This window comes from Marmota monax, unplaced genomic scaffold (assembly GCF_021218885.2).
Source record: "Marmota monax isolate L192 unplaced genomic scaffold, Marmota_monax_Labrador192_F-V1.1 WCK01_AAM20220418_F8-fsc00218, whole genome shotgun sequence".
NCBI lineage: Eukaryota > Metazoa > Chordata > Mammalia > Rodentia > Sciuridae > Marmota > Marmota monax.
In genome coordinates, this window is record NW_026694764.1 from 2,581,559 (window position 1) to 2,594,643 (window position 13,085).

The window sequence follows — 13,085 nt, forward strand, 5'->3', positions numbered from 1 at the left end:
ATGTGCGAACTGCTATTGCAGTAAATTAAAAGAAGTCAGTGTGATAGAGGGGACCTAGTGACTAGATTGGGAAAATCTTTTGTCTAGGTAACAGTTAAAGCTGAGTGAATGATGATCAGAAGAAAAATGAAAAGGGTATTTCAAGCAGAGGAAATATCTAGCATCTGGGTTCCAAGGCAGGAATTTGGTCATTTTTGCCCTTTAAGGCCGACTTGATCTTTTGGGTTTTAGTTGGTATTATATACATCATTTTATTGTTTTATTGACGTTTCTTCAAAAATGATTCCCAGTTAAATGGCATTGATTTATAACTGGGCTGTCTAGTATGGTAGCCAATAGCCACTTGTGGCTAGTGACTCTATATTGAACAAACAGAGGTATAGAACATCTTTAATTTTGCAGAAAGTTCTTTTCATGAGCACGGTTCTGGAAAGTCAGTAGACTACAAATTCCTTCAGAGACTGTATTCTGTTCACTGCTGTACTCCCAATATTCGACACATAACACATTGGTTCCCAGACAAGGAACAACAAATGCATATAAGCTTTGAGATGACAAGGAACTTGTGTGTTTGAGGAACTGAAAGAAGACTGGCTAGAACAGAAAAAAGAGCAATAGTTTGAGATCAATGTAGATAAATTGGCAACTCGAGCCCTATAAACAGTGTTAAACTTTCTGAATTTTGTTATAAGTGCATTGGGAAATGATGGAAAGATCATAGCATAGCTACTGATGATCTGATCTGGATGCCTCTTTTACCAAACCATTTCTTTTTCCTTTTACTAGCTCTCTTGAGAGTTTAATATAAAGTTATAGGTATGATAGTTACCTCAAACACCCAGTTTAATAAACTATCTGTAGGGAATCCAAATTATTCACTATGTTTACTTTTGAACCCTTGAATTATTCACTATGTTTACTTTTAGTGCCTACACTCTTGTTTTATATTTGTTTTAATGATTGTATACTTATAAGCAGGAACTTATAGGCAAGAACTTGTTTTTGTTTTTTTTTTCAGTGAAGGTGGTGTTTTTAAGGCTCATCTCACTTTCCCAAAAGATTATCCCCTCCGGCCTCCTAAAATGAAATTCATTACAGAAATCTGGCACCCAAATGGTAAGTTTATCTGGTTTTGTTTTTACTTGAAATATAAAGATTTCAAGGTCAATAACAGAGATGATAGTTCTTGGTGAAATTGCTTTGGAATTTACTTTTTAAGTTCATTGTGTTCATTGTGCACATGGCCTTGTAGTAGCTTTTTTAAGATAGAAGAACTAATAGATCACATGGAAAATATTATTTTTTATTTATTTACTTAGATTTCTCCTCTTTTTGAGACTCAGTGTTCCAAATTACAGGCAGTTTCTTTTTTTTTTTTTAGAGAGAAGAGAGAGAGAAGAGAGATTTTTAAAATATTTATTTATTTATTTATTTATTTATTTTAGTTTTAGGCGGACACAACATCTTTGTTTGTATGTGGTGCTGAGGATCGAACCCGGGCCGCACGCACGCCAGGCGAGCGCTCTACCACTTGAGCCACATCCCCAGCCCCGGCAGTTTCTGAATAGTATTAATTACAAAGAGCATAGAAATCATGAAACAGGGGCTGGGGATGTGGCTCAGGCGGTGGCGCGCTCGCCTGGCATGCGTGCGGCCCGGGTTCGATCCTCAGCACCACATACCAGCAAAGAGAACTAAAAAATAATATTAAAAAAATTCTCTCTCTCTCTCTCTCAAAAAAAAAAAAAAAGGATTAAAAAAATAAAAAGAAATCATGAAACATAGGTTTCTAGTATATATTTCGTTAACTCAGTTTTAGAACATGGGCTACTCATAACTTTTATCTATGTTCTTAGCTGTTACTAAGGACTTTCCCACCTGCCACATAGGTGATTCATAGACAAGGGAAATACATAGCTTTGAAAGCATTCAATACTGCCGTGCATGGAGTGATGACATTGACCTGTTTAATCCAAAGATTGGCTGCCCTGTAAAATCTATGTTGTGACCAAAGGTTAGGCCAGATAAGCTTCTTTTATATACACAGGCTCCCTGAATTTTTGGCTTTGGTTTGTGTGATAGAGCTTGCAAGGGTTTCTTTTCTGTTTTTTTACTAGTTTTCTTTTTAGACTATTATACTAATTTGTGTTCTGCATCTTATTCTGAAGACTCTGTTGGTTGCAAGGAATAGAAATACATACATTAAATTAAGCAAGAGTCAGTGAGAGGAATGATGGAATGAATGAACAGATTAAATAAGGATTTATCCTAAGCAAATGGGGTATCAAGGCTTTAAAAAAAAAATATATATATACACACATACACACACATATATATATGTATGATGAGAGACTGGAACAGTCAAATAGAGAACTGGAACTATTACATTTCATTACATTATTAAGACAGCAGGGTCATAAAAGTAGTATCTTGGGGCTAAGGGTATAGCTCAGTTGGTAGAGTGCTTGTCTTGCAAGTACAAGGCCCTGGGTTCAATCCCCAGCACCAAAAAAAAATAGAAGAAGAAGATAAAAGTAATATCTCTAGTTAATAATGACAGAAGGCATTAATGATAGTCCTGCCTGATTCCTGGATACTTGATTTGGTGATGTACTTCGTGACATTTCTTTGATCTTTTTCTGGACTTTGGGCAGTGCAATTTCTTCTGCTTTCACTTGGATTACTTGATATATGTAATAGGCATTCTTCTTGGGCTTGCTTTGAAAGAAGGTCCAACAAAGTTTCTCAATTTTGTTTCACTACAAATTAGCTGTGTGACTCTAGGCAAAGCCTCTATGAATCTTACTTTCTCTGCAAAAATTAAATAAGTGCATATATGTAAGCAAAATAATGAAACTTCCTTCCTGTCAGGAGGGAGGATAGCATCACAAGTTTGGGAGGAAAATTGATGTTTTTTGTTTTTTTTTTTAAATTTTTAAAGGAGACTTTTCATTTTGTAGAGACAGGCTTTAGAGAAGGAAATAATCAAAATTTTATTGGAGAAAGGATAATTAGTGAAGAAAGGATACCTGAGGAAGTGATGGGGTAGGGATGGCAGCTACAGAAAGAATTAGCTATAGGACGGAGTGAAAAGTAATTCTGAAATGGAAAAGAGAAATACTGGGGCAAGCAAGATAGTTAAAGAATGTGAGTATCTGGAAAGCACTGGGAGTACAGCGATGTTTTCTCAGCTATACTTCCCATAAGATCTCGTGGTCTCTGAGGAAGAGGAGCGCATTAAGCAGAATGGTGACGCTGTGAGGTGATAGTGATATAGGTATCCATTTTTTTCTGGAAGCTGAAAAGGAGGGAGTTAAGGATTCTAGATATGTTCTTGAATGGAATTTTGAATGTTGAATATGCCTGACTTGAACATTATTCTGCAGGCTGTAGAGTTTCATTAAATTGATGAGTTTAAAGTTGTTCCATGGGTTCATCATGATTATATTTTCCTTCCAGAAAGCTTAGACTAGTAGAAGATTGGAAAAAGAAGCCAGACAGACATATCAGTATCAGAGTAAGAAACAGTAAAAGCTTGAACCAAGAATAGTATCAAAAAGGATGATTTAGTTCTTTTCACTTGTTGATTACCAGATATGAGTGGAAATAAAGACATAAGAATTTAGGATTGATTAGCCATTTCAGAAAGTAATGAGATAACCATTTTTGCCCATAAGGATGGCTGTAGTAAAAATAGTAATAATACGTATTAATAATGAAGCAGAGAAATTATAACTCATATAATACTGAGAAGAATGTAAAGTGGTGCAGATATTTGGAAAATAGTTAGCAGATCCTTAGAAGGTTAAGCATAGTTATCATTATGATCTAGCAATTCTATTCTACTCCTAGGTAGATAGCTAAGAAAATTAAAAACATATGCCTCCCAAATCTCATACAAGAGTGTTCTTAGCAAAATTTATTAACCCCAAAGTAGAAACAACCCAAATGCCTGTCAATTGATGAATGGAAAAATAAAATGTGGCATTATATCTGTGTAATAGATTATCACTTGTCAAATAAAAAAGAAATAAAGTACTAATACAAGTGACAACATGGATAAACCTTGTAAACATGATGTTAAATGAACAAAGCCAGTTTTTAAAAATAACACAGTGATTCCATTTATATGTAATAATTGGAATCTGTAGGGCCAAAATAGATCAGTAGTTGCCTAGAGCTGGAGGGGTGTTTGGGTGGAAATAAGGAGTTATTACCAGTTGGGTATGGGATGTCTTTTGGGATGATGAAAATATTCTAAAATTGATCCTGGTGGTGGTTGTACAATTGTAAATACAGTAGGTAGAAACCATTATATTGTATGTTTGGAACAGGTGAATTGTATGGTAGGTGAATTATATCTCAGTAAAGGTATTACAAAATTATTATAGGGTAAATAATACTTTTGAGTGGCTTAGATGCATTCAATTTTGTCCCCCTCCCCCTTGAGATACACTGATATGTTCAGATAGATAATTAGATAAAACTCTGGTTCAATAGTGAATCTAGGGCCTTAGAAGTTATTGCCTCAGGATGACAGATAACAGTATGATCTACTGAATGAATTAATTTACCCAGAGAAACAGTTATTAAATGTTAGAGATTAGGATAACGTCAAAAGTCAGGTTAAAGAAGGGGAAAACTAGGGCTGGTTGTGGTGGCACATGCCTGTAAACCCAGTGGCTCAGGAGGCTCAGGTAGGAGGATCATGAGTTCAAAGCCAGCCTAGCCAATTTAGCAAGGCCCAAACCTTGTCTCTAAATAAAAAATATTAAAAGGGGCTGGCAATGTGGCTCAGTGCTAAAGCCCCTCTGGGTTCAGTCTCAGGTACCAAAAAAAAAAGGGTGGGGGGAGGAAAGGAGAAGCTGAGAGAAAGTGGAGTTGAAGAATCAAGAGGAAGGAATTGACATGGAAGCCAAGGGAGGAAAATATATCCAGGAAGATGCTGTCAAGTATCATTTGTGTTGGGCCAGAAGGGTTGACTTAGATTGAAGTTCTTATATGTTATCCAGACCATTTTTTTTGAAAATAACGTTAGTATCCCGATAGGCAGCAGAAGCCAGTTTTCATAAGGTGTAAGTAGTGAGTAAGTGGAGAAGATGAGGGCAAGCCAGTTTTTTAAATTTTGTGTGTTTTGGTTCTTTTTAATTCATTCTGATATAATTACATGAACATGGAATATATCTTATTCTAGTTAGGATTCCATTCTTATGGATGTACATGATGGTGGGATATTCACTGTGTTGTTTTCACATGTACATGGGAAAATTACGTCAGATTCATTTCAGTGTCAGTTTTTCGTAGTTTTGGATCCGTATTCTCAAGAAAGGATATATAACTAGAATGCATTGTTCAGAGATTTTAGTTTTACGCTGGAAGAGAAGTGTTTTTCAATTATTGATGAAAGACTAATGGCTAGCTATTTATGGAGAAACAATTTTAATTTTCAAAACCAAATAGCAAAGTGAATTGAAGATAAATGGAATAAAAAGTCACAAGTGATTTTGTTTTTTAAAGTTATGATTTATTGTACTGGTGATTGAACCTAGGGGCACTCTATTACTGAGCCATTCCCTAGCACTTTTTATTTTTTGAGGCAGAGTTTCACTAAATTGCCAAGGCTGACCTCAAATTTGTTGGGATTACAGGAGTGCGCCACTGTGCCCAGTCATTATCATCTATTTGGTATATGTTGGGAACAAGAACTCTCTAGCTTCAAAAATAAACATTGAAAATACTGAGAGAGACAGGGAGAGAGAGACTAAAAGGAAATGATAGTTCCCTGAATATAGAATTCTTCACTGAATCTTCTATCAGAAATGAAGAATAGCTCTAAAGTACATTGAAAGTACTAATGTACTAAAGTACATTAAAAATTATACACGGGAGTTAGGCGTGGTGATACATGCTATAATTCCAGGTCATTGGGAAGGTAAGGTAGGAGGATTGCAAGTTTGAGGCCAGCCTGGGTAATTTTAGTGAAACCCTGTCTCACAATAAAAATAAAAAATTTTCAAAAATGGATGTAGCTCAATGGTAGAGTAGAGTGCTTCCCTCTAGCAGGTACAAGGCCCTGGGTTCAACCCCTAGTACCAGGGGAAAGAACACAAATTATTTAGGGGTAAATTGGGAAGCATTTTGTAAAGGTAAATCTAAACACTTAACCACATAACTGGCTAAAGGATAAGAACAGACATTTTTCAAAATGTCTGTTTATGTGGAAAGTTGTCATGGAAAAAAAATTTGGAAAAGCTAATTATTTATTAGATGTTATGAAATTTCAATAAAACTGTTAATCCTGAGTGAGGAGGCAGTGATAATGGTCACTTCATATTGCTTATGGCTGCATAAAATATATAATCTTTTAAAAATATAATTCAACCTAAAGGTTTTCTTATTCTTATACTGTTTAAAATGACATAACACCTTCAAATGAGAAGAATGTGGAAAAGATTTTACTCAAAGGCCACACTTTACTGAACAGTAGAAGATTCATACTTAGAGAGAAGCCCTACAAATGTTAACATTGTGCCAGAGACTTTAAAAATGGTTCAACCCTTATTGCACAATACAGGAATCATAGAAGAGAGAAATTATACAAAGACCCAATGCGATAATGTCTCTAAAGTTGTTCATTCCTTACTCAGCACTGGAGAATTTTTAATGTGGAAGGATAATATGAGTGAAAAACTATTGTAGACCTTTTAGCAATTTCTCAAACATTGCTTATCACTGAAGAATTCATAATGCATAGATACTCTAAACAATGTAAATACTGTGACCAAGTCTTTACTCAAATTTCAAACTGTCTTCAACTTTTGAAACCTGATATCTATAGGAAATGTAGAAAGACATTAGATATAAGGCAAATAGATAACAGCAAAAACACTTTGAAATATTTAAAAATATAGCAAAGTCCTTATCTGTACCTCATATCTTGATATGAAAAGGAAACAAGGAATTGCCTTTTGCTTAAAATTTATATTAAACACCCTTAGATGATGTAGTAGAAATAAAGAAATTCTCACAAATAATCATAGAATGGCATAGAAAACTTGTTTCTTTCTTTCTTTTTTTTTAAAGAGAGAGAGAGAGAGAGAGAGAGAATTTTTAATATTTATTTTTCAGTTTTCAGCGGACACAACATCTTTTGTTTTGTATGTGGTGCTGAGGATCAAACCTGGGCCGCATGCATGCCAGGCGAGTGCGCTACCACTTGAGCCACATCCCCAGCCCCAGAAAACTTGTTTCAAAAGATTACTCAATATCCTCACTTCAGAAAACTTGAGAAAAAATTTTTTTTTTTTTTATTTAAAAGAGAGAGAGGGAGAGGGGGAGAGGGAGGAAGGGAAGGGAAGGGAAGAGGAGAGAAAGAGAATTTAATATTTATTTTTTAGTTTTGGGCGGACACAACATCTTTGTTTTGTATGTGGTGCTGAGGATCGAACCCGGGCCGCACGCATGCCAGGCCAGCGCGCTACCACTTGAGCCACATCCCCAGCCCCTGGAGAAAACAATTCTAACCGAGATCTTTTTATCAGAAGAAGAGTTGTTCCTGAGAGTTGTTTATCTATGTTTTTGAGACTTTACAGTAGATTTTGAAATACTTTATTCAGATTATGTAGGAATTTGTTTACTAAATAAATGTAAAATGACACAAGTAAGTAAAATGTTTAAAAGATCCTAGTGGGCCTGGTGCCGAATACCTTTAATCCTAGTGACTCAGGAGGCTGAGGCTGGAGGATCATAAGGTCAAGGCCAGCCTCAGCAACTTAGAAAAGCCCTAAGTAACTCAGTGTGACTCTGTCTCAAAATAAAAAATTTATAAAACTGGGTAGGGGTAGGGATATAGCTCCGTGGTAGAAACACCCCTGCGTTCAATCCCTGGTGCCAAAAAATAAATAAAAATTTTAAAATCCTAAAAAATAATACTTCATAAAATCTTAGTGCTGAACTTTGTAAGTGTTTTTGTTGTTATTTTTGCTTCTTGATCTACTTATTCCTTTAGTTAATAGAGTCCATTAGCAGGTGGGGGTAGGTTGGGAAGGGACTCTTAATTATAGAAAAACTTATATGAAACATTGAAGACTAAGGCTGTACCCCATGTCAGGTGTGGTGTGGTCCTGGCACATAGTAGGCATTCAAAAAGTATTAATAGAGCAATAATATTGATTTGTATGTATACATACTTTGATTCTGGTCCTTAGAGTTTTCATTGCCCATGCTGGTGTTCTGAGAGGAAATTCTGAGTTAGAATTTTAACTGTTCACAATTTATTAGGTTCTATAAAGAAGCAGCTAGGGGGCTGGGGATGTGGCTCAAGCGGTAGCGCGCTCGCCTGGCATGCGTGCGGCCCGGGTTCGATCCTCAGCACCACATACAAACAAAGATGTTGTGTCCGCCGAAAACTAAAAAAAAAAAAAAAAAAAAAAAAGAAGCAGCTAGGAACCAGGTGCAGTGGCGCACACCTGTAATCCCAGTGAGTGGCTCAGGAGGCTGAGACAGGAGGATTGAGAGTTCAAAGCCAGCCTCAGCAATAGCAAGGCACTAAGCAACTCAGTGAGACCCTGTCTCTAAATAAAATAGAAATAGGGCTGGGGATGTGGCTAGATGCCCCTGAATTCAATCTCTAGTAAGCCCCCAGCCCCTAACCCCCTGCCCCCAAAAGGAAGAAGTTAGGAGTGAAATGTATAAAAATATGGTACTCGCTATTTATAGAATTTGGAAATTTGGTTAATTTACAGCAATAAATTTTAATTAAACATCTTTTTCTAAAATTTACCCCTTAAAGTATGCTTTTTATCCCTCTCACCCCTTTTTTAAGAGAAAATTTTACCATTAAAGATTACTTTGGCCAATAGATAGGTAATACGTTTGTGTTGTGTAAATGGATTTGTGGATTAATGCTTCCAACTTTTTTTTGTTAATTAATATTTGATTTTTCTCTGAACCATTTGAAAGTAAGATATAGTTATGTCAATACATGTCCCCTAGAAATGTTCTCTTATTCTTACTCATTATTACTTGTGGTTTGAATTTTTAAATGATTTTTAGAAAAGAAATCTCATGAATATCATGATATTGACAGATTTTCATGGGTTATATGTTCCTTTTTGTGCATTTGAACATAACTTTGCTTTTACATGATTTTGAAAGTACATCACTATTAGTTCCATTTTCTTCGAAAAAAATTCTAAATCTTTGACTATCACCAATTTAAATCAGTAAGTTAGTGGGAAGACTAGAAAATCATTCCATAGAAACAGTTTCCCATGTTTTAGATCATATGCTTTCTACAAAGGAGGAACAGATTTAGTAGTTGCAATCTACTCGTTTACATTGTATTAAGTATATTTCAATGCTAAACACCATCTATATGCTGTTTATCTTAAAAACTTTACACAAATGAAAAAGATAGCTTACACTATGAGTTTGTTGGATACTATGTGTTTGGTAAAATCTACAGCTTTCTTAAAAAGTTAGCAGATTCCATTTTGGAAATTTTCTGTGTAGTGGTAATGTTTTATACAGGTGTTATTGTAGATCAGGATCATATTTGTAATAGATACTTTATGTCATACCAAATTGGTAATATATTAAACAAAGTTTTATTCTCTAATTTCGCAGTTGATAAAAATGGTGATGTTTGCATTTCTATTCTTCATGAGCCTGGGGAGGATAAATATGGTTATGAAAAGCCAGAGGAACGCTGGCTTCCTATCCACACTGTGGAAACCATCATGATTAGTGTCATTTCTATGCTGGCAGACCCTAATGGAGATTCACCTGCTAATGTCGATGCTGCGGTAAGGTGTTCACATCCTTCTGTCCTCCCTCTTCCATCTTTCCCACCCGCCTCTTTTGGGACAGAACCTAGGGTGCTAGGCAAGATTTCTACTACTGAACTGTACCTTCAACCTGTCACTCTTTCTTTCCTTCTTTTCTTTTCTTTTCTTTTCTTTCGGTGTAGATGGACACAACACAATGCCTTTATTTTTATGTGGTGCTGAGAATCGAGCCTGGGTCCTGCCCGTGCTAGGTGAGCGCTCTACTGCTGAGCCACAATCTCAGTCCATCACTATTTCTTTTAAGAAGACTCAACTTGTTATGTGTAATATGTCCTTTTAAAATATATCTACATCAGGGGCTGGGAATGTGGCTCAAGTGGTAGCGCGCTCGCCTGGCATGCGTGCGGCCCGGGTTCGATCCTCAGCACCACATACAAACAAAGATGTTGTGTCCGCCAATAACTAAAAAATAAATATTAAAAATATATATATATATATCTACATCAGGAAATAGCAATTTTGAACTAAATAACATATGTATTACCTCATACCATTTTTTGGTGATGCGAACACTTAAAAAATCCTGCCTTTAGCAGTTTTTAAGATTATTAACTTTAGTCACAAGATAAAATAGATTTTTAAACTTATTCTTTATCATTGTGGCTAAAATGATAAAAAGATGTAATTTGTGATATTAAAAATTTCACGGGCTATGGATATAGCTTATTTGTTAGTGTTTGCCTTGCTGTTCAAGGCCTTGGATTCCATCCCCAGCACCACACAAAAAATAAACTGGATACTAAGTGGAATAGGCATATTAAGAGCAGAGACTCAGGGCTGGGGTGTGGCTTAGTGGTAGAGAGCTTGCCTAGCATGTGTGAGGCACTGGGTTCTATTCTCAGCACCACATATAAGTAAATAAAATAAAGGTCCATTGACAACTTAAAAAAATTTAAATACAGCGTGGGAATGTGTGGATTAAAAATGTAGTTTTTAAAATGTAATCAAAGTTATCAGTTTCAGATAATCTGTTATAAAATTCTTAGCTTTGTGGTAACTACAAAGCAAAATCCTATAGTAGACAAAAACAAGGAATCAAAGCATACCAATAGAGAAAACCACTTAATCACAAAGAAGATGGCAAGAGAAAGAAAGGATCACAAAACAACCAGAGAACAGTGAACAAAATGGCAACAATAGATCCATATTTACAGTTAGGGTTAGGATTAGAGAGCTCTCTTCTGGATTCCTATATCCAAATTAGATTGATTCTCTCACCCTCCCATGCTGGCTGCCTCTATTAGATTTTTCCTTTGTAGCTCTTCTGGATCAGATCTTCTGTTTCCTGGATCACATTTTTCTTTTCCTTTTTCCTGTGGACTTCATCCTAACATTTTAGATATGTGGGAATTAAATCTAGAGCCCTTTCATGATTCAAGGTGCTTTATCCTTCCCTAAAGTTTGATTGATACTTTGTTTTTAGAGTTCTAGGAAGAAAATACAAAATTTAGACAGAATTAATTTTTTAGTTTTTATTATTGCTGACGGGAAAGTTGATTATAGGCTGATTCTCCATTGTTAGATGTCAACCACCCCCATTTCCTTTTAGGTTCTTTATTCTTGGGTCTTCTGAAATTTCGTACAATTGTATAAACTCTTTAATCTTTCACCTCTGAAGTCGGTATATACCTTTTGAAATTAAAGACATGTTTTGGAAAAATGTGTAATTGTTTTGAGACTATCCAATTTTAATATTCTTTCCTTTTTTTGAACTTGTTTTAATTTATACCCATATTGATCCCCTAGCATTATCTTTTATCTAAATAATGCCCTTTTTTGTTTTGGAGGTGGGTGCTGGGGATTGAACCCAGGGGCACAGTGTATTTGCTTATTGGTGTGTCTTGCTTTGAGGGGAAACCCCCCCCTCCCCCCTTTTTTCTTTTTAAAATATCTTCCTTTTTAAAGGCAAGGATTGATGATTTCCATAGTCTTTGGTGTTCCTAAATTGATGATATGCAAAGAAAAAGAAGCAGGCTGAGCATTTTTGAGCACATTTCTGTTACTTTTATGCTAAATGAAATCACCTCTTTTCTCATTGGAACTGTGTTGGTGGTCTTATGTGTTCATGATTGATAAGTTATCTGTTTACCCCTACTTTCTACCTACTAGTACTCACTATCATTTCAGTGTAATGCATCTCACCTATCTACTTTAAAGATACAAGATAGTTTTATGTTGACTTTGTTTTCTGGTTATTTTCAAGTAAGGAAAGTTAGTAATCCTTCGAATTGCTTGAATGTCTTTTTTTGTAAATTGTAGCTTTCTTTCTAGTGTAACATAAAACCATAGCTATTATTTTTTGTGGTCTTTTCTTTTTCAAAAGAGAAATTTTCTTGTAAGGGTAATTAGCAGAAAATGTTTCTATTTGTATATTCCAACAAAGTACCTTACAAAAATTCTTTTTGACTGTTTTCTGCCTTTTAAACTTTTTTAAAGTATTCAAACTACCAAAAGATTATATTCAAAGTTAAAATGATTATTTGAGATTACAAGGAAAAGTTTACATAAAATCATTTGATGTTACTTTTGTACCTACAGAAAGAATGGAGGGAAGACAGAAACGGAGAATTTAAAAGGAAAGTTGCACGCTGTGTAAGAAAAAGCCAAGAGACTGCTTTTGAGTGACATTTATTCAGCAGCTAGTAATTTCACTTATTTCAGGGTGAGTTCATTTAAAAAATTATACTACTGTTCTGTCTTTTGGAAAATGCTATGTCAGTTTTTAAAAATCATATGATTTAGATATTTGAATTGTTCGTTCTCATTGGTTTTATTATTTTTAATAGTATTATCCAGAAATGCTTAAGGCTATAATTTAATCTGTTTGTTTTTTCCCTTTAGCTGATTTTAAGTAGATATTTTGTTTTAAAATAGTTGTATGATAGTCTTTTTCTTTTCATTCATGGTAAAATTTCTAATTTTTTTTTTTTTTTTTGTACTGGGGATTGAACCCAGGGATGCTTTATCACTAAGTACCACCCGAGACCTTTTTGTTTTTTCCTTTTTAGCAACAGGGTCTTGTTGAATTGTTGAGGGGTTCACTGATTGCTGAGGCTGGCCTCCAACTTGTGATCCTACTACCTGAGCCTCCTATGAATAGCTAGAAAGAATGCGGCTACTACTCCCAGCTTCATTGGTTTTTTATGGGTGTTACACCCTCTTAAGAACAAAACAACCCTCAGGGCTTGTTCTTCTCACCCATATATGTTTTCCATTTATTTAAGAGCTTGATGACAA

The 13,085-nt window shown here is 35.2% G+C and overlaps 1 protein-coding gene across 1 annotated transcript in view; it reads left to right on the plus strand.

Annotated features, from left to right (window-relative positions):
* The window catches only part of Ube2g1 (ubiquitin conjugating enzyme E2 G1), a 96,240-nt gene that overhangs the window by 76,231 nt on the left and 6,924 nt on the right, over positions 1 to 13,085 (plus strand). Inside the window, exons 3-5 of the mRNA XM_046425019.2 lie at positions 1,019 to 1,116; positions 9,628 to 9,806; positions 12,387 to 12,510. Coding sequence (XP_046280975.1) covers positions 1,019 to 1,116; positions 9,628 to 9,806; positions 12,387 to 12,473 — 364 coding nt within the window. The 3' untranslated portion in view covers positions 12,474 to 12,510. The remainder of the gene's footprint in view (positions 1 to 1,018; positions 1,117 to 9,627; positions 9,807 to 12,386; positions 12,511 to 13,085) is intronic.